The sequence below is a fragment of the Talpa occidentalis genome, unplaced genomic scaffold (genome assembly GCF_014898055.3).
Source record: "Talpa occidentalis isolate TD23 unplaced genomic scaffold, MPIMG_talOcc4v2.1 talOcc4.6, whole genome shotgun sequence".
Lineage (NCBI taxonomy): Eukaryota > Metazoa > Chordata > Mammalia > Eulipotyphla > Talpidae > Talpa > Talpa occidentalis.
Genome location: NW_023604972.1, coordinates 107,254,157 through 107,276,144, shown reverse-complemented (window position 1 = coordinate 107,276,144; position 21,988 = coordinate 107,254,157). Strand labels below are relative to the sequence as shown.

The 21,988-nt window shown below is 39.1% G+C and overlaps 1 protein-coding gene across 1 annotated transcript in view; it reads right to left on the bottom strand.

Moving 5' to 3' along the window:
* Positions 1-21,988, bottom strand: part of LNPEP (leucyl and cystinyl aminopeptidase) — a 96,196-nt gene that overhangs the window by 32,449 nt on the left and 41,759 nt on the right. The window contains exons 4-10 of the mRNA XM_037529358.2: positions 13,466-13,586; positions 12,672-12,826; positions 10,025-10,138; positions 8,230-8,361; positions 4,353-4,484; positions 1,564-1,724; positions 1,224-1,312 (exon numbers count right to left, since the gene is read on the bottom strand). Of these exons, the coding sequence (XP_037385255.1) occupies positions 1,224-1,312; positions 1,564-1,724; positions 4,353-4,484; positions 8,230-8,361; positions 10,025-10,138; positions 12,672-12,826; positions 13,466-13,586 (904 nt within the window). The remainder of the gene's footprint in view (positions 1-1,223; positions 1,313-1,563; positions 1,725-4,352; positions 4,485-8,229; positions 8,362-10,024; positions 10,139-12,671; positions 12,827-13,465; positions 13,587-21,988) is intronic.

The following is a 21,988-nucleotide window of genomic DNA, read 5'->3' as shown; positions in this document are numbered from 1 at the left end:
ATAAGATTCATTCTCCACTTTCTGAATTTAAGTCATAGGGATGTATATGAAGTAATATGGATGTATCATAAAGATTGATTTTTCAAAATAATAGTAATAATAGCTAACATTTAAATAGTATATAAAATGTGTCAAGCATTGTTCTAGTACTTCATACATCTAAATTAATCCTCATCATAACTTTATAAAGCAAGTATAATTACTATCTGTGTTCTATAGCTGAGGGAATGAGGCTCCAGAGGTCATATTACTGGCCAAAATTATACAATTAACCAGGAATCCTGTCTCTAAGGTCAGTTCCTTTAATCACTAAGGTACAGTCCTTTCTCTAAAGTATAGGCTTGAACACCAGGCTCAGTTCCAAATTTTTCCTTCCCATCAATTGAAAGTATCACTAATGGTTCCTGTAGAATCCAAGAGCTTTACTTTCTTTCAAGATGTAACATAAGAGGATACATGGTGTGGCATTCTTAATATCAATAGTACTAACAGAAGGTCAGAAACTGTGTTTTAATTGCTTTTTTATAACCTTGTGGGTCAACAGACACAATCCTTACATTTTATTATACCTGTTTTTGCTACTTGCCCTATTTTCTCATTACCAAAAATGTATACTATGCCTGCAGGATATTTTATAATTATTTACTATAAATCTAGGTTATAAATCAATAGTTATTATGCATAAAAATAACCCAGATACTTGTTAAAATGCAAATGCCACAGTCCACTCCTAGAAAGTACACAGCACAGCATAATCTAAGAAACTGCTCTATCTCTACCACTTCTTACTTTGTAACAAAAAATATTTATCTAGGATACAAAAACATAGCACTTGCTATTTTTTTTTTTAAACTTTTTTTTTTTTTATAGAGGCATGTTTTATTTATTTGTTTGTTTGTTTGTTTGTTTTGTTTATACATGCACTGGGTATAGTCAGAAGCGCGGGAGGGTGAGAGAATTCACCAGAGCCAGAGCGGGGAGCAGAGCAGGCAGAAGGACCGAAGTACACTGCTGAGGGGAGCAGCGGGCGGCAGGAGAGGTCTGCGCGCCATGTGGGACCCTCCTCTGGTGGCCGGGGAGCAGCTGGGGATCGAACCGGCGCCACAGAGGCCGCGGGCAGCTTCGCAACCCAGCGCTCAACCGCTGCGCCACCGGGGAGGCCCAGCACTTGCTATTTTCCACCAGAATTGCCATTTCTTATCAGAAAAGTGTAAGAGTCAAACCTGATTTCTTGTCCAGAAGTGATACTGATTGGTATTTTGAATAATTTCTTCCCCCAGCGACATAAGATAGTGGAATCTGCCACAGATAGCTGTGAAAAAAAAAAAAAAAAAAAAACTAACTCGATTATTTCTCCTTGCAACATTGCAGTCATGATTTGTTAGATTGTTTTTTTCTTTTTTGGTGGGGGAGGAGGGACAAGAAGGTGAAATTTTTCCAGCCATTCCCAAAAAAGGAATAATCTGGTTAGGTTTCATATGCACTTATGATTACAAAACATTTTAAAAATACCTTAACTTCAGGGTATAAATGAGATATTAAGAAAAGAAAGAGGGCATGCACCTTGCATCTGAAGTCTGAATGTCAGACTTCATATTTAAGAAGAATCTTTCTTGTTGTACAAGAAGTTCCTTTCCTTTTCTTTGAACAGTCACTAAAGGAAATCCTTTTTGCAGAGTCCAGGTTTTCATCATTTTCTTAACATCTAGTGTTTTGTTTGTGACCTATAAGAAAAGAATAAATTAGTTGTCCTTAAGGAGACACATTAATTAAAAAACTTCAGTGTATTTTGTCAGTACTATTCCCTCTTTCCCTACCATGTTCAGTGAAGACTACATTTAATGTTAATATAAAAAAGAATCATAAATGCTCAGCTGAATTTACATTTCTAATCTCCATAAATGAGCAACTGCTAAAAGGGAAATAACCTGGAAGAGAACAGAATAACTAAAGTGAGTTCATTAAAAGCCATAAAAAGGTAATATAGTATCAATACTTTCTAGTCACAATACTGCCACTCAGAAGGCATGAACAATAATATGCAATCTAGAATCAGAAGCACTGCTACCCATTCCTGCCATCAACTGACTAAATAAAGATTTCCCTTTGTTCTCTAGGCTCTCTGCTTTTGTAAATTTTTTTTTAAGATTTATTTATTTATTTATTTATGCAAGCACTGTGTACAGTCAGAAGCGCGGGAGGGTGAGAGAATTCACCAGAGCCAGAGCGGGGAGCAGAGCAGGCAGAAGGACCGAAGTACACTGCTGAGGGGAGCAGCGGGCGGCAGGAGAGGTCTGCGTGCCATGTGGGACCCTCCTCCGGTGGCTGGGGAGCAGCCGGGGATCGAGGGAGCAGCCAGGGATCGAACCGGCACTGCAGCCGGGGATCGAACCGGCGCTGCAGAGGCTGCGGGCAGCTTCGCAACCCAGTGCTCTACCGCTGCGCCACCAGGGAGGCCCTGCTTTTGTAAATGTTATAGTGGTGGAAGAATGAAATACAACAGGTTGGTTGCCTTGATTATAAGGCTTTTTAGAGAACAGTGCAAAATTTTTTCGATGACCAGACCCTCTTTCCCAGAAAACAACATGAATTTATCTACAAAACCTAGAATCAAGTGTCTGAGATTTACAGATCCTCTACTATCCGGTGTCAGTTCCCAGGCTCTCTAAAGCCCACTCTCTAACACATGTTAAGAAACAATTTTTGAATAACTATTTAAAGCAGATGAATTAAACTTATGTTTCAAGTTATTTTTGTAGGTTACATATGGATGTGAATTGCAAGTAACCAAAATCATCAAGTATTTAAAATGTTTGATAATATCACCTCAATTGTCATATGCATATCTACTTAAAGCCTAAAAGATAAAGCAAATCTTTTGAAATTCATTGTATTAATCTTACTTTTTTCATGGCCCTGATGTATATATCTCTGAACAAGAGATTGGGAAGAAAAGCTTGCCGAAAAACACGGTGTTTTTGAGTCTTTGGACTAGAACTGCAATGAAGAGGCCTGTCTACTTTGATGTGTATGCTTAACACCTTGAGGATAAAGGGCCTCCTGTGGTGGCACAGTGGTTGAGCGCTGGGCTGCGAAGCTGCCCGCAGGCTCTGCAGCGCCAGCTCCATCCCTGGCCACCAGGCGAGGGTCCCACATGGCAGAACAGACCTCTCCTGCCTCACCTGCTGCTCCCCTCAGCAGTGTTTTTCGTCGGTCTGCCTGTTCTGTTCCCCGCTCTGGTTCTGGTGAATTCTCTCACCCTCCCGCGCTTCTGACTGGACCCAGTGCTTGTATAAATAAAGAAATAAATCTTAAAACAAAACAAAACAAAACAAAAAAAACCCTTGAGGATAAAGTCAGAGGCTAAGCTGGGATAGGAGCATACTAACAGCAAAAGGTGAAGTCAGTGAAGAAGGTAGAAATATATTCTAAATGTGACTTTCAACTAAAATGTTACTTTATGATAAGAGGAAAACAATGATTTGGAAACAACTCTTACATAATAAATTCTCAAAGAGAATTCAGAGGGTAAAAAAAGAATATCTTCTTGTAAAGTGTTGGCTAGAAAATAACAGGTTCCAGGTAAGACAAGGAGGCAGAAAGAATACTCTGTCTCAGGTGAATCCTCTCACCCCCCAACACCTCTGGCCTCTACCCCAGTTCTTGTATGCATAAATAAATAAATCTTTCAAAAAAAACCCCAACAAAACATTAAGAACCATTGATCTAGATCAAGGTAACAAACTTAAATGCTTAAAGGTTTTGCAGTTAGCACATATGAACCAAGCAGTCTGGGTCGTTACACTGCCAGAAAGTGTCCTAACTTGCACCAAATTGTTGGAATGTTTGCAGGCACAGCAAAATTCAAATAGCACAATGATGCTCAAACAGCTCAAGTACTCAACAAGTGGCAATCAGCTACTAATGTATCATCTACTCCAAAAGGAACAAGGTTACAAAGATAAGAAGAATCATGGGCAGAATATAAGGAATGATTTTTTTTGGTGGAAAAACTGTAAAAACATAAGGAAAAAAATTGGGGTGGGAGGAATGAAATAATAAAAAGTTAAAAACATACATTACTCCAGAAAGGACAACTTTCCTATAAAGCAGGAATGTAGGTTAAGGTGCAGAATAAAAATGATTACACAAGGTCACATTTTTTTCAACAATAATACCACCATTTCTTGAATTATAATTCTGTGCTATATCATAACTATTTATAGCTCCATCCCCCTATCTTAAATAACTAGGCTTGGTACTATAACTTTATTTATATACCTCATAAAAATAAACAGAAGAGTTTCTCTATTCATACTTTAAGAAAAAAATCAAATATTCAGGACACTTACCTCATTAAAAGTATCCCACAGATCATCACTCTGAATGGATGCATAACTGTGATTATGTAGGTAAAGAATAACAGCATGTTGAAATATATCTTCACTAAGGTAAGTTTTCAGCATCAGCAAAAGGGAAGCTCCCTGTTCCAAAAAAAAGTGAAAAGGGGAGAAAAATAGTAAAATTCTATGTAGGTAATAGAATTTATTTATTTATTTATTTATTTATTATTTTTTTTTTCCTATAGAGGCATGCTTTATTTATTTATTTGTTTGTTTTGTTTATACAAGCACTGGGTACAGTCAGAAGCACAGGAGGGTGAGAAAATTCACCAGAGCCAGAGCAGGGAGCAGAGCAGGCAGAAGGACCGAAGTACACTGCTGAGGGGAGCAGCGGGCGGCAGGAGAGGTCTGTGCGCCATATAGGACCCTCCTCCGGTGGCCGGGAGCAGCCGGGGATCGAACCGGCGCTGCAGAGGCTGCGGGCAGCTTTTCAACCCAGCGCTCAACTGCTGCGCCACTGGGGAGGCCCGGTAATAGAATTTAGAATCAGTTGTGAAACAGTATCATTTGGTCTCATATAACCAAATATGAAACAATTTTTAGCAATCTGAATGCAGTTTAAGTGATTTGAAAAGGAATTAATGAGTAGTTTCCCAAGTATACTAATTCTTCTATGAGCCATTTTGTGTGCCAATTGCCATATTTTCAAACAGTTACTCACTGTGTCAGTGTCAGTGTTAAAAAGCTAATAAATATGTTTTAAATAGAAAAACACGTTAAATTTTCTGTGGCAAACACACCTCAACAGTACCCATAAGGGCCAACTGCTGGAAACAATGAATCGGCAGAGCTCTCAAAAGTCTCTCTGCTAGTAGAACATTAATTTCCAATTTTAGTATGTCATGTTGCCGAAGTAACCAGGATCTGTCTTTATTCTGTGCAGTCACTTCATATATGTTTGAAACAAATAAATGTATAGGACAGCAAGCATATACTAAGAATTCAGAATTGTGCATGCAACTATTATGGCCACACTGTATCCACTGATTTACAAGTCATTGTTCTCAGCCTTGAAACAACCACCAACTCTATGAAGTCTTTCCTGATTCCACATAGAAATCATATTTCTCTATCTTTGAAAGTAGTTTGTATTTCTTCTTGCATCTGCTATAGATAAAAATTTTTTTCCTCTTGTAGATTATAAGATAGTTGAGGGAAAAATGGAAAAGCTCGACTCCAATACACAATGCCCAATACACAATAGGCCCTCAAATAATTTTTGAATGAATTTCACTTCTCATAAAAATATAGTAATGTCAACTCATCAAAACGATCAGCTACAAATAACTAAATTTAATGCCTATTATTCTCACTTCTGAGACTTAAGTATTACCACATCTATAAATTAAATACTTTTTCTAATTCCCAACTGTTCCCTTTCTCTCCTGCATCACTTTCTTTACTGTAGCATTTCCATTAATAAACCAAAAACCAAGTAACTTCATTCACTTTAAACAAAGAGAACATGCCCTTCCTCTCCTTAAGCCCTGCTTCTTCTCGTTGTCACCTGTTTCTTGTTTGCTCTTTGTAGTAAACTCCTCAAAAGAGTTGTCTGCATTTGCAATCTCTTCCATTTTCATGTGAGCTATCTTCCAGCCATCATTCCACTGGAAGGTCAACAGTGAATTCATGGTACTAAAATAAGCCAATTTTTAGGCCCATTTTATCACCTTTTTAGTAGCATTTGACATGACTATCACCAGCTTCACCTTGAAAATCTTCCCGTACTTGGTTCTGGGCACCAATATTGATTCTTTCACATTCAGTGGCCATCCCTCTCTCGGTTTCTTTTGCTAGAACTGTCTCCTCTTCCTAAGAGCCTTACATATTAGCACATATCATGTAACATAATACCCATGTATTCACTCATTTGCAGTGTCCATCTCTCTAACTCTAATCCATAAAATGGAAGCTCCACAGTGGAAGGGACATAGTCCACCTATCTGTGATGTATCCCCAGTATCTCTGACAATGCCAGGGGCATGGCTGTCACTTGTAAGATTTTCTAAATGAATGAATTCTCATAAGAGAACCTACATCAGAATTAGGCTTGATGATTATGAGGACACAACAGACTATGTTTGCCATGCACATTCCTATACTGGCATTTACTTCTTCTAGTACACAATATGGGTAAATTATCCAGTATCCTGCTTTTCTTAAAAATATGGGCTATTTGCCATTTGCCATATTCTCAATTTTTAAATAAGTAGTTACCACATAACTTCACAAGGGGTTAGACTGCTGTAGAGACCAAATGATCAGAAGACACTGAATTCTGGGTTTAGAAGGTAAGGGTTGGAGGAAGACAGAGCTCTCTATTAACAAATCATGAAACAGTGGTTCTATATAAGGAAACCATTCATGACAGGACCAGTATGGCCTTTAAAAATCATAGCAGTAGCTCTAATTGGAATACATTTAATGTAGCTAATTGAACTCCTGATTTCCTTACTTATTAACAGTATTAACATTTTTCTTGCCAGTCACACTTGAATCTGGAAAACATTTCTGCCTCCTTCTTTGCCGACCAAACCCTGTCAAATCACTTAGGTATTTCCCTCAACTGGGTGTTTGTTTACGCCCATCACTTTCCTTAGACACTCACTACCACTCCTAATTTCAAACTTTAACCATTTCATGCTTGGACTTCACCAGCAATTTTCCAACATTAGTTCTCTCTCCATTTAAATCCACTTTATAAACTGAAACCAATTTAGCTTTCCTACGCATTAATATTAATCAAGTCATTTCTGTTCAAATATCTTCTAAAACTTCCCAGTGCTTACAGAAGAAAAAAAAAAATTCCTCTAGTATTCAGAACCTTCTTCAACTGGGCTCCAATCTACCTTTCTCATCTTTCCCCTATTCCACATGTGGCTTTCACTGCAATCAAACATTTAGTCTTTAAACAAATATTTCTTGCCCATTAGTATCCTGACTGTTTCCTCACAGAGATCATTATCCCATTCCTGCCTTTGCCTACTCTTTCTAATTCTTTCCCACTATATTATTATCATCATTATTACTTAACTCACTTCAATTTCTATTTTTCCTCCAAAAATTTTTTCTTCATAATCCCAAGCAAAATTAGTCATTTAGTACATATTATCTATTATTGTTACACAAGTATTCATCACCTCGATTTTGAATTCTTGATGACATGGACTGCATCACACATATTTTGTGTATTTTCTTCTCTGCACAGCACGGAATTTCAATTTACTAATCAGTTAATGTAATAGCTAGAGTACGGAGGCAAATAAAACATAACATTCACCCTTCCTTCCCAACACTAATTTGATTAACAATGATATCCCTATATTTCTGTTCTCCAACCTATGGTGATATAACCAAATTTCTAGTTTCCTGATTTTGCTTGACCCCCAAACCAAGAGTTGGTATATCTGATCCTGCACTCTAATCTCTAATACTTAAAATCTCTTTTAGCTTATTTGTTTTGGCACTTCTGTCTTTAAAACATAATTCAATTCTGAATACACAGTCAGACACTTGCTTAGGATCTTCCCTGGATATATTCTATCTATACATCTGGAGAGTAATCCACCTTTAACAGATCTACTGCTATAAGATCTGGATTACTGCCTAGAACACAAGTCAGAGAACTTAAATGAGAGACAGAAAAAGAAAGGGAAAAAACACAAAAAGTTAAGACCAAGGTATAAACAGCAGCAAACACCTTAAAGTTTAATAAGAAAGCTGAAAATGATCACTTAGTCTTAAAATAATCTAAATTACACAGTTTTGCTCACATATGAAATCAATCTGAAACCTACTCCAGGTATATTACTGTGCACAGCACTACCTTAAAATAGGAAAGCGAATCAAACATTTCTTCAATCTGTTCTGAGGACTGAACAGATGATGATATTGGATGAGATGAATTCAAGGAATCTTTCTTCATGGTTTTAAATCGAGCATCTAAGAAATCTTCATACTAACAAAAAAATGAAATAGATCAGGGAACCATGTTAATCAAAGGCAAAGCAAGAATAACAACTGTTTATGTGAACTAGACTAATTATCATTTAAGATCATTATAAAAAAATAACAAGCTTTACTAAACTTCAGAAGATAAGCTTTAAAAAATGTAGGAAGACTGACATTAATGCATATTCTTTAAATTAAAAATAAAAATTATAACCTCCTGGCAATACGTAAAACAGCATTCTTAAACAACAGCATATGGAAAAGTTACAAACCTATTACTAAAGCAACCAAATGCCAAGTCTGGATAGTTAAGAAGAATATTCTAAAAAGTTTAATGTATATGTATTTTTTAAAATCTGAAATTAAAAATCAAAAATAAAAACAAGTACTTAAGCCAATTCTCACATATAGTCCAGCTTTTCTATTTAAATACTTATTTCCCAAAACTGAGCTTTATTTGAAATAAAACATTACTCTTAAATAGACAAAATTCTTTGAGAATTCAACAGATGGGCTCTCCTGGAATATATATTAGAAGTTTTTAAACATTCTGGGCACCACCAAGTGGTGAAACTGTATATCTCATTGCTTAATTAAGTAGCATACACAGATTTAGAATAATTGCTTAGTATTTTAGCTAAACATTAGTGTCTTAAACCACTTGAAATTTCTGAACAAGCCCTACACAAAAATTCCAAATTGAAAACTCTATGAGTATTCCTGTTTTGGAGCAGTGTATATTCGGGAAGTTTAATAGAAGGTGACAGAATATTGAAAGGGGTCTTTATACTTGCCAACCTATTGCTTGAATTATTTGGCAGTATCTGTCATCAGGACAGATACTTTCCTTGAAGGACAGGAAAAATCTCCAGAGAGTTGAACAGTACAGTGACAAGATTATTGTGCTCTTTGTAAAAGGAACAAAATATGGTTTGTAGAAAGAGTGCAAAAATTTTTTTTTGAAAGACTTATTTTATTTATACAAGGGCCGGAATACAGGCCAGATGTGCAGGAGGGTGAGAGGATTCACCAGAGACAGAGCGGGGAACAGAATAGGCAGACTCACGAAACACACTGCTGAGGGGAGCAGCGGGCGAGACAGGAGAGGTCTGCTCCCCATGTGGGTTGCTCCGAGGCTGGTGGGGATCCAACTAGCGCTGCAGAGGCTGCACTGACAGCTTCACAGAGCTGTGCTCAACAGCCTGCGCCACCAGGGAGGCCCCAAAATCTTTTCTGTATCAACCCATGTATCACTTACAAAGATGTGATAGCAGAAGGACAGTATGTCTTTAAGATGTCTTAATTATTTCCCCTCCTTTTACATAGTATAAAAAGGTATGTTTTGCAAAAGAAAAACTTTTCAACTTTATCTAAATTCTTCACGCAGAAGGGCCACATCTATTGAAAATAAAATGCAGCAAAAATGTCCATCTTAATGACAAAGTAGGAAATAATTTTAGATTTCAATGAAAAGATATCAGTAAATGAAAGCATAATTTTGATTGTCATGTTTGAAGAGGTATAGATAGATATCAGTAACATAGGTCAATTTCATTGTCTCTTTTCAGAAACACTCTCATTACTCCAAATGCATTGAAAATAAATGGCAAACAGGATTTGATTATTTCCCTCCCGGCATTCACAGTACACCCAACAAACATTGTACTTACACTGGAAAGATCAGCAAATATTTTTTCCAAAGAGAAATACTCCATAAAAGTGGCAAAACCTTCATTTAGCCATAGATCATTCCACCACTGCATTGTTACCAGATTCCCAAACCACTGTGGGGAAAAAACAAACTGCTAACCAACATAGTATTTATGTTCTGAAGAACTTTCTAAGTATTTGGCAGATCAATTAGCTATAACTAGATTACAATATCTTAAAAACATAGTTATTATAGTTAACCAACATTCAAGTTAAAGGCTTACAAAATTTACTTTAAAAGTAAAATAAAGTTTTTATGTCAAAAACAGGTAACTGGATCAAGCAGTGGTGATGTTTGTATATAAGATATATATATGTATACTATATATACACGCAAATTATATACACACACACACAATGGAATACTACTCAGCAATCAGAAAAGATAAACCGATGCCATTCATAGCAACATGGATGGAGCTGGACGGGATAATGCTCAGTAAAATAAGCCAGAAGGAAAAAGAAAAATATCAGATGGTTTCACTTATAGGCAGTATATAGGGAAACCAAACAAGGGGTAGGGAAAGAAAATAAAAAAGAGACAAAACTAGGAGGCGAACTATAAATCGGAGACATACAGCAGGAGAGGAGGAGAGAGAGGTATCAAAACAGGGGAGGGAAAAGCATAAGGAGACTATGGTGATGGTTCATGGGTGACTTGGTGATGGGAATTTTATGGGGATTACACCTGAGAGGAAAAATCAAACCTCATACAAAAATGAACAATGATGTAAAGTATGTACATATTTATATATATTTAAATAAATATATTTCATTAATAAAAAGTAAAAAAATTTAAATCTCACTTTAATTGAATGGAAAAACAAGCAAGAAACAACATATTTATTAATTTAACACAAATGCTTTATATTAAGTAAAAAATGTTTTAGCCAATTCATTAAATGTGAGATTTCCCAGAGAATGAAATTGTCCTACCTTCTAATACCAAATTAGCAAGATTATTTTCCATTACATCTACAATCATCCACAACAATTAAAAAATAAATTTCAATGAGATTGACAGTTCTATGGCCAGAGAGCCCATTCCACATGTATCTCCTCACTTACTCAGGTCAAGGACAGTATTCACATGATTCAAAATAGAACGGAACAACATTCCTTAAGAAAGCTGGCATATGTTTAAATAAATGGCATTAGAAAGATCTTTAAATGTCTTCCTTTGTGAGATTATAAGAAGGAAAAAACAATAGGAGACAGTCCTAAAAAATGTATCTCTACAATCCCTGAAATAAAGAGTGGTAACAGGGTATGCAATTTACTCAGTGCAGTCCAGGGTTTGTCTTAAACCAGCAGCAAAAGGATAGGGTACTAGATACTGGAAACAAAATACTGGGTTTTTGGTTTTTTTTTTTTTTTTTTTTGTCATGTAACTGCAAGGTGCTTCTGTTCATTTATTTGTTTCCTTTTTTTTTTTTTTAATTGAGGTAACTTTAGTTTATAATATTGTATAGTTTTCAGGGGTGCAGTCATTTTATATATATATATATCTCCATGCCCACCACCAACGTCCAGTCACCATCGATACCAACTGGGTCATCTACCTATTCCCTCCCCACTCCTTCCTCTCTGGTAACAACCATTCTGCTGTCAGTCTTACTTCTGAGAATTACAATAATATATTTTTCAAAGACATCTTTCAAAACATGTTTCAGAGGAAGATGATTCAGGACAAAAAGTAACAGAAATATTCCCAAGTGGTGATGGGAGGACCCAGGGATAGCAAAGGAGATCCCCTAAAATTCATCTATATGTCTAAAAATCATAACAGTAAATTATTTGGTTATGTCCTCCATATGACAGCTTGTCATAAAATCCTTACAAGGGCTACAGACTCACAGACAGAATGCAGCAGAGTAACAGATAGGAGCATGTTCTACTTTTCTTCTACATCACCCCATCATCGTGACACCAACAATCATTGAGGGCACAAGATAAGGTGGTGGAGAAAAAAGAGGGGGAGTCAGGTACCAATGCAATCTTTTTCTTTTTCTCTATGTCATACAAAGTAAAACGTTAACCCTCACTCTTTCTCAGGATCTCTCTCTCCCCCAAATTAATAGAGAACCCAGCTCTAGCAGGAGATGGAAATATAAAACTAGTCATGAAAAGTGCAGTCTGGGAGTTATGAGAATAGAGTGCAATTTAAGGAAAAGGTTTCTTTCCAATATATTTCTATTGAGTAGCTGGTGTTTCTCAGAGGTGAAACTATTATTATTGGGATGGGTGGGGAGAGAGAGACATAGACCTGATAGTGGTTCTTCAAGGTCCATTGGTGCTATGTATTAGCTGTGTGATTTTAGGCAAATCATCTACATAAGCTGAGTTTCAGTTCCCACATTTGTAAAATGGGATTATCACCTATTTTAGAGAGGTTGTGAAAAGAAATGAGACCGGGGATGTGAAATGCTTTATAGCCTGAAAACCCTCTATAATATTAGACAGTATTTTCATGTGAAAATTAAGTTTATGTCAAAAAGCATCCTTTTATTATGAAAGCGAGCAATAGTGTAATAAAAATCTGAATTATTATTATTAGCACCTAAAACTATTCTAAAAATCTAGTGAATGAATAGGCCACAAGTTTACCTGATGTGCCAGCTCATGAGCAATGACTTTAGTAATCAATTTTCTATCAGCTACTGAAGAAGTGCTGTTGTCATACAGAAGTGTCTCCTCTCGGAAAGTTAACAAACCCCAATTTTCCATCGCTCCTGCTTCAAAGTCAGGAATAGCCACCAAATCTAGACATAATGGGAAAGAAATTATCAATTTTCTCTCATGTAAGGCACACTCTAGCTAAATCAACACACTTTACCCACTGGTTTACCACTGAGAATCAGGAGGCAGTGAGTTGGTTTTATACTCCTAACAAATGGAGCCTTTGTACACTTCTCAGCTGTCAGCTCTGGAAGACATGATCTAACTGTTCTTGTCCCTTAGGAAAGGAAAAGATACCTAATATTTTCATGAATAAATAAACCTATGAGGGCAAGGAGGACTAATCTAACTCTCTACTATTTAGAATAGCTCCATGTTGAATAGCACTGACGCCCTCTTGCCTTCCTCAGTTTCTATTACTCAGGTTTTATTATTTGAAACAGGAATTTCTTAGGAAGTTAGAATTAGTCAAACTTCACACTAAGCCCTAAGCAAATTCTCACTTACACAGCACCTTTGTAATAGTACCATAAGTGATTTAAGGTCTACATTCAGATACTTTCATGAATCTAAATAATCTTAACAATTACCATTTTTAAAGCATAAAAAGTGTTTCTTAGCTTTATTTTAAAATAATTTTGGTGAAAGTTCTTTTTTAAAAACATATGCAATTGAATCCAGATTATATTGGTAATGAAAATCAGGCATTGTTTGATTCTCACCCAGTTTCTTAAGTGGGTACGGAATTTCAAAGTAGTTTTGATAAAACTCAAGAAGTTTCACAGCTGTTTCCAAGGCATGGTGAACTTGACCAATCTTTTCTGGTACAGTGTATATAGAAACCTAAAAGGAAACATGCATATGTAAGAACATGAACAATTAAAATGGCATCTTTTAAAAACAACCAACATTAGTGTGTCTGAGAACTGCAAAGAGTCTATGAGATTTTTCAGGACAGAGACTCTAGCTTATAGTTCTTTAGGCATCCCCTACTCCCTAACCTAGAATTAGCAAGTGACTTCCAAATATATAACAGTGTTGAAAAAAGTTACAGATTCCTCATTTTAAAAGTTGCCATAACATCCAAAATAAAACACTTGGGGGTCACCTTATAGCAATTTATAGGTATTTGTCATTTAATTTTATGTTACTCTCCCTCTCCATTCCTGGCAATTGTCTTTCCTTGCCTATGAACTATTAAGATTGTGAATTATTTGGAAGAACAAAACTACATTTTCAAACTTCCAGCACCTATCACAGTAACTGGCATTGAGTGGGCACTCAATACAGAGGGAGTTAATTCTAAAGTTAACAGTAATGGCAGAAATTGCATATTTGTTGAATTACTCTGGAAAACTTTATTAAAGACTAACACATTCTCTCTTAGTAGAATACAGCACATCCAGTTTTTCTTGCAGGCTTGGGACTATTTCTTCAATTGCAGACTTGTTTTAATAGGCCAGGTTATATAAAAAAATTTATTCCTAGCATAGAGTTACACTCAATGAGACACAAAATAGGTAAGACCAAATAAGGGACTAATAGATTGCAGTCCCAATGCCACTTCATTCCAGCTCACATACTTATTACGGGAAAGCCAGATGCACTCACCCACATGAATTAAATTTTACTCTTTCTAACCCTTTTTATGACTAAGTACAAAACTCACACATAATGTGACTAACTGTAAACATTTTGTTCAGTATCAAAAGGCAAAATTTAAGCAAATATTTTAAAAAGTAATGGGTTTCAAGAATCAATATTTATTATTTTTCAATTGATTGGGGGGGAACCCATCATACTCATTTGGGAAAATGCAAAGTGAACAAAACAGTGGAAAATAAAAGCCTCAAAATATATACAGGTATTGTAGAAAATGAAAACTTACAAATTCATCACTTGGACAAGATACATTAGTGAACTCTAACTCCAAACTAATTTTAGCTTCTTATTTGAAGACTGAAAACTGTCAAAACTTCTATGAATTCAAGCAGATTTCAAGCATAATTGTTGTGGTGTGGGGCTTTAATCACACATATGGAAGTGACATGGATTAAAATTAAATGTAAAGGAAACTGGGGCCTCCCAGTGGCACAAGGGGTTAAGTCTCAGCACTATGAAGTTGTCAGTAGCCACTACAGCATGAGTTCGATCCCCGGCTAGGGAGCTAACACACATGGTGCAGCAAACCTCTCCTGTCTCACCTGTTGCTCCCCTCAGCAGTGTATTTCAGTCAGTCTGCCTGTTCTGCTCCCTGCTCTGTCTGCAGTGAATCCTCTCACTGGCCACCCCCTCATCCTGGCACCTCTGACCTACACTCCAGCTCTTGTATGCATAAATAAATAAAATAAATCTTTTTAAAAAATCAAATGTAAAGAAAGCAGACAAAAATAAAATGCATTTAGTGCCACGTTTCAAATCTTTGCTAGTTGCATGCCCCTGAACAATCTCATCTATAAAATGGTGATAAAAGTAATTCTGACCCTCACACAGTTGTGGGAAGGATTAAATGAGCTAATACATATATAGAACTTAGAATGGTGTCTGCCACAGTATAAATGTTCAATAAATAGTAGCTACTACCATTATTCCAAACAGAGTCCCATTATAAATGGAGAAAAATATGTATAAGTAGAGCATTTCTAGCAACAGTTACTGGAAGACTGGACTTAGCCACTTAAAAATATGTTGCTGTATAAAGTAACTATGGAAGAAATTTAATCTCCCACACCACATAACCAACTGCACTTCACTAACCCAACAATCTACCATCCACAGCCCTTGGTACAGGGCAATGACCATAGTTTGCTGAATTCAGTTAAAAATAGCCCAAGAGACTATAAGCTCATCCTGCTGACAGTGTGTACTTTGTGCATCTCCTTTCCCTTCCTGCCCCTACCCCAGCACTTTGCTAAGAAGTCAAATATGAGCCCTAAGAGGAAAAAAAAAAAAACCCAGCTTGACATATAATTTCTAAATTCCTAGCTACCATTATAAATGGTTGTACCGAGATCACTTGGAATTTGAAACAAGTCTTTATTATTTCTGCCCATTTCAGTCTTACATATTTATGTTATAGTAGACACAATCTATAATAGAAGTTACTATCCCAATAAAATACAACTCACATATCCTAGATCACTCCTCAAATATCCTTCTGCCACTCTCACCATCTGGCCATTCCATGACTCTGGGTGAAAGCACCTTTCTTTAGAGGAAAAGTCAAGAGAGAAAAGCTAAGTTCACATGAAACTAATCCACAATAGTTTCATTTCTGAAATACAATGATTAGGAAAAAAGTAGTTTGGTATTTTTCTCTTGCTTTCTACTTCTTTTTCTTTAAAAGAACATGTGCTATGAATTCTCACTAGAGATATATCATCTGATCATTAAAATTATTACCATGTTTGTTTTAAGAATAACAGAAGCAGTAAGAAATAAACAGAACAATATAGCACTACAAAGAAAGTCTTGAATAACATTCTGGGCTTGTTAGAGTACTCTAAACACTGTTAAATAAAAGTCAACTAGAATTTATGCCTACAACTTAAAACTTCTCTTACAAGTTCTTTTGCTAAGAACTGTGGATATTTTTTAGATCTACTTCTGGTAAAAACAAAATCAAAATCAGACAATGGCACAAAAACGTTAAGACAAACAAAAACAATGCATTTCAAAATGGACCTAGAATTTTCTAGGTAATTCTGGCATTCCTGTGGCATGAAAAGAGAAGTAGGGAGAGATAAACGGAAGGACAGAGTGAAAAGTAAGTCAAGACTATACACCTTTTGGGGTAAAAAAATAGTGCTGGGGGTTTATATCAAAGAGTAAGAGAACTACAACCGAGATACAACTAAAGTGCTCTGAAAAATCAGAGAGGGAATCATTAACACCAGCTGGAGAAAAAAACAAAAAAGCTTAAGGAGATGGTGGTATTCAGTTGAGTCCTAAAGACATGCAAACCTGACTGCTAAATTGAGCCTTGTAGATTCTGTCAAGGCTACAATATTAAATCAACAGTTAAAATTTGTGGTACACACCCTGTGAACGGGAGCTGTGGAGAACCCCGCAGGATCCGCCGCGGAGGTGAGCTCCGGGCGCCATTGAAGAGAGACCCCGCCCAGGAGGAGACCAGCACCAGCACACAGCCCTGGCCACCAGGAAAGCATGAGCGGAAAGTGGCGCGCTGGAAAAACAGACGCGGATCGGGATTGCGCGGGGAAAGCGGCGCGGATCGCGCTGAAAAGCAGTGCAGTTGAAAAGCAAACGCGGGTCCGGAACGGATCGCAGCTGCCCAGGTCCCCGCGCCTGCGACCTAGGCTTGCGGGGAGACGCGCGGAGGCCCTCCCGGAGTGAGCAGGAACCAGGCGCCCAGGCAGGGGAGCGGGATTCAAAAGGCGCCATTCCCGCGCCACTGATCTGGGCTACAGCCCGCGTCCTGGAACTGAGGGCTTTGGAACTGAGACCCGGGGCACGAAATTAGGGGCGTGGGTTCCCCACGACGGTGGGGCACAAGGCAGACACAGCACCCCAAAGCCGTTGAGGTGTACCCTACCATCCCCGCTCTGCTCCCTGTCCCACGGGGTGGAAAATCAATTCCCAAGGGCTCTAGGAGAGATCTCTGGCGCCACCTAGCGACTTGAAGCCAGCACAGGCTCCTGAAGGAGCTAGTGGCCAGCTGGGGAGTTAGCCCACACCGGGCCCCTTCCGAACAAGTAGTCTGAGCCCACAGGGAGAGCGAGCACCCACAGCCGGGGCAGACCAAGCGCGCAGAAGAGTGTGCCTGAGACCGGACGCGCAGGGAGGGTGTCCCACATCACCATTATAGAATAGGGACATTTCTTCAGTAAAGACTACCTGCAGAAGGCTTCCTCAGGAGCCAGAGGTGAGCGGGGGAAGTTCGCCCACGCCAGACCCCTCTGGCCTGCAGTCCAAGCCCAGAGGGGGAGCAGGAACCCACCGCCGGGGCAGACCAGGCGCACAGGGGAGTGTGTCCCCACATCGGCATTTTAGAACAGGGACCTTTCTCCAGTAAAGACTGCTTGAAACTGACAGATGACTCCTGGAGGAACCAGAGGGGAGCAGAGAAGCCCACCCAAGATGCCGGCCAGTCCCAACTACACAGTGTCACAACGCATACGGCAAATTAGAAAACAGACAGTAGGGAGGAGAAGAACCACACGCAACCTAGCAACTCTCCAGAGAAAAAGCACACCACAAAAAGAAAACCAGCCCCCAGATGGCAACGACAGTAACTTGGAAGAACTTCTGAACCTTCCAGAAAGAGAATTTAAAATTGCCGTGATTAAAAAACTGACAGAAGTCATAAAGGAAAACAATGATAAGGGAAAAATAATCAACGATCAGAAGAATGAAATTGAGTCCCTAAAGAGGGAAGTAAAAGAAATGCAGGAGATCAAAGAATTAATGGAAGAACTAAAGAATTCTGGGAAAAGCAATGAAAGCAGAATTGATGAAATGGAAGAACGAATAAGTACTCTTGAAGACACAGAAATAAAAAGAACCAAAACAGAAAAGGAAAGAGAAGTACGAAGGAAAAGAATGAAGAAAGACTTCGGGAACTATCTGACTCCATGAGGAAAGGAAATATAAGAGTTATAGGAATACCAGAAGGAGAGGAGAGAGAAGTAGGAACAGAGAAATATTCAAAGAGATAATTGAAGAGAACTTCCCAAATGTGAAGGAGGAGCTGAAAATTGATATACAAGAAGCAAGAAGAACACCAAACTTCCACGACGAAAGGAAAAATACAGCAAGACACATAATAGTAAAGCTCCCCAGAATCCAGGACAAGGAAAAAATAATGAAGCTGGCAAGAGGGAAGAAACAGATAACATTCAAAGGAAAGCCAATCAGGCTGACATCAGACTTCTCCGAAGAAACACTACGGGCAAGGAGAGAGTGGAGGGACATAGTCAACAGACTCCAAGAAAACAGATGCCAACCAAGAATACTCTATCCCGCAAAGCTCTCCTTCCTCTTTGAAGAAAGAATATGGACTTTCCCAGACAAACAGAAACTCCGGAATTTCATTGCAACTAAACCCCCACTCCAAAAAATACTACAAGGAGTCCTAAAGCCAGAACCTCAGAGGGACGAATAACAATGAAAGAAGGCCAAAAAAAAAAAAAAAAAGTTATTAAAAGAATAAATAAATAAAATCAAAGGAAAGACAAACACAATGGCAAATACAGATGTTAACATATCAATATTAACTCTAAATGTAAATGGACTAAACTCTTCAATAAAAAGACACAGAGTTGCAGCCTGGATTAAGAAACAAAACCCAACCTTTTGCTGTCTCCAGGAAACACATTTAGCTACAAAAGATAAAAATAGGCTCAAAGTTAAAGGATGGAAAACAATCCTACAAGCAAATGGACCAAAAAAGAAAGCAGGAACAGCTATACTTATATCAGATAAAAAACAGATTTCAAACTCAAAAAGATAAAAAGAGACCCCAATGGTCACACATTATGATCAAGGGGACAATACTTCAAGAAGAAATAACACTCATTAACATATACTCACCAAACGAAGGAGCACCAAAATATATCAGACAACTGTTGTCCTCTCTGAAAACAGACATCAGAGAAAACACATACGTAGTGGGAGACTTCAACACACCACTATCAACAATGGATAGATCAACAAGACAAAAAATAAGTAAAGAAACCAAAGCTCTAAATAAGGACCTAGAGCAATTGGGCTTAACAGACATCTATAGAACACTAAACCCCAAAAAAACGGAGTACACTTTTTTCTCAAGCGCACATGGATCATTCTCCAGGATCGATCACATACTGGGGCACAAGACAAACATCAACAGATACACCAAGATTGAAATCATATCAACCATCTTTTCTGACCATGAAGGCATCAAACTAGAAATAAACCATAAAAAGAAGGCAAGGAACTTTCCTACCTCATGGAGATTAAAAACCACACTACTGGAAGACCACTGGACTAATGAGGAGATGAAAGAAGAAATTAAAAAATTTTTTGAATCAGGGGGGCGGAGCAACATGGCGGCGAGGAGACGCTGCGAGTAAGATCTCCCATTAAAAAAAGTGAATAGGGAGGAAAAGCGGCAGGTCCCAGTGAGAACTGGGACACGGAAGATAAACGGGTGGCGCCAGCGAACTGCCCGAAGAAGAAAGTGGCCATAAAAGAGGACCAGAAGGGAGGGAAGCGCAGAACCCTGCTCCCCTCCCCCGCCCACAGAGGCGGCACTCTCCGACCAGCAGAGAGGAGGAAACAACAAACCAAAACGGCCAACGAGAAAAACGGACGCAGCAAGCGGGACTGTGCGTGGAAAGGAACTATTGCAGCCACCACACCCCGTGAACGGAGCTGAGGCGAACCCTGCAGGATCCGCCACGGCGGTGAGCGAACGGCTCCGGGCGCCATTAGAGAAGAACAAAGACCCCGGGAGACGCGCACACAGCCCGGGCTGCCGGTAAGCTGGTGCGGGAAAGCGGCGCAATCTGCGCGCTTGAAAAGCAAGTGCAGACCTGGATCGCGGCTGCCCAGGTCTCCGTGCCTGCGACCTAGGCTTGCGGGGAGACGACCTAGGCTTGCGGGGAGACGCGCGGAGGTCCTCACTGAGGTGAAGGTCCCTCCCTGAGTGAGCAGGAACCAGGCGCCCAGGCACGGGAGCGGGTGCAAAAGGCGCCATTCCCGCGCCACTGAACTGGGCTACAGCCCGCGTCCTGGAACTGAGGGCTTTGAACTGAGACCCAGGGCACGAAAATTCGGGGCGTGGTTTCTCCACGACGGTGGGGCACAAGGCAGACACAGCACCCCAAAGCTGTTGAGGTGTACCCTACCATTCCCGCTCTGTTCTCTGCCCCACGGGGTGGGGGAGGCGAAAAAACAGCCCCCAAGGACAATAGGAGAGATCTCTGGCGCCACCTAGCGACCAGGAAAAAAAAAAGTCACTAACACCCTATAAAACAGGACATTTCTTAAGACTGCTTGAAAAGGGCAGAAGGTTTCTGGAGGACCCAGTGGCCAGCGGGAAGTTATTCCACGCCAGGCCCCTTCCGACCAGCAGTCTGAGCCCACAGAGGGAGCAGGCACCCACGTCCGGGGCAGACCGGGTGCGCAGAAGAGTGTGCCTGAAACCGGAGGCGCAGGGACTGCATCCCGCTTCGCCATTTGAGAACAGGGACATTTCTTCAGTAAAAACTGCCTAAAACCAGCAGAAAGCTCCCCCAGAAGACAGAGATGGCTCCTGGAAGAGCCAGAGGGGAGCGGGAGAAGTTTCACCCAAGATGTCAGTCAGTCCGAGCAACACAGTGTCCCAACGCATACGACAAATTAGAAAACAGACAGTAGGGAGTAGAAGAACCACACGCAACCTAAAAACTCCTCAGGAAAGAAGCACACCACAAAAAGAAAACCACTCCCCCAGATTGCAACGACAGCAACTTGGAAGAACTTCTGAGCCTTCCAGAAAGAGAATTTAAAATTGCCATGATTAAAAAAGTGATAGATCAGAAGAAGGAAATTGAGTCCCTAAAGAGGGAAGAAGAAATGCAGGAGATCAAAGAATTAATGGAGGAACTAAAGAACTCTGGGAAAAGCAATGAAAGCAGAATAGATGAAATGGAAGAACGAATAAGTAATCTTGAAGACACAGAAATAAAAAGAACCAAAACAGAAAAGGAAAGAGAAGTACGAAGGAAAAGAATGAAGAAAGACTTCGGAACTATCTGACTCCATGAGGAAAGGAAATATAAGAGTTATAGGAATTCAGAAGGAGAGGAGAGAGATGTAGGAACAGAGAAAATATTCATGGATATAATTGAAGAGAACTTCCCAAATGAGAAGAAGGAGCTGAAAATTGATATACAAGAAGCAAGAAGAACACCAAATTCCACGACGAAAGGAAAAACACAGCAAGACACATAATAGTAAAGCTCCAAGAATCCAGACAAGGAAAAAATAATGAAGCTGACAAGAGGGAAGAAAACAGATAACATTCAAAGGAAAACCAATCAGGCTGACATCAGACTTCTCTGAAGAAACACTACGGGCAAGGAGAGAGTGGAGGGACATAGTCAACAGACTCAAGAAAACAGATGCCAACCAAGAATACTCTATCCCGCAAAGCTCTCTTTCCTCCATGAAGAAAGAATATGGACCTTCCCAGACAAAGAGAAACTGCCGGAATTTCATTGCGACTAAACCCCCACTCCAAAAAATACTACAAGGAATCC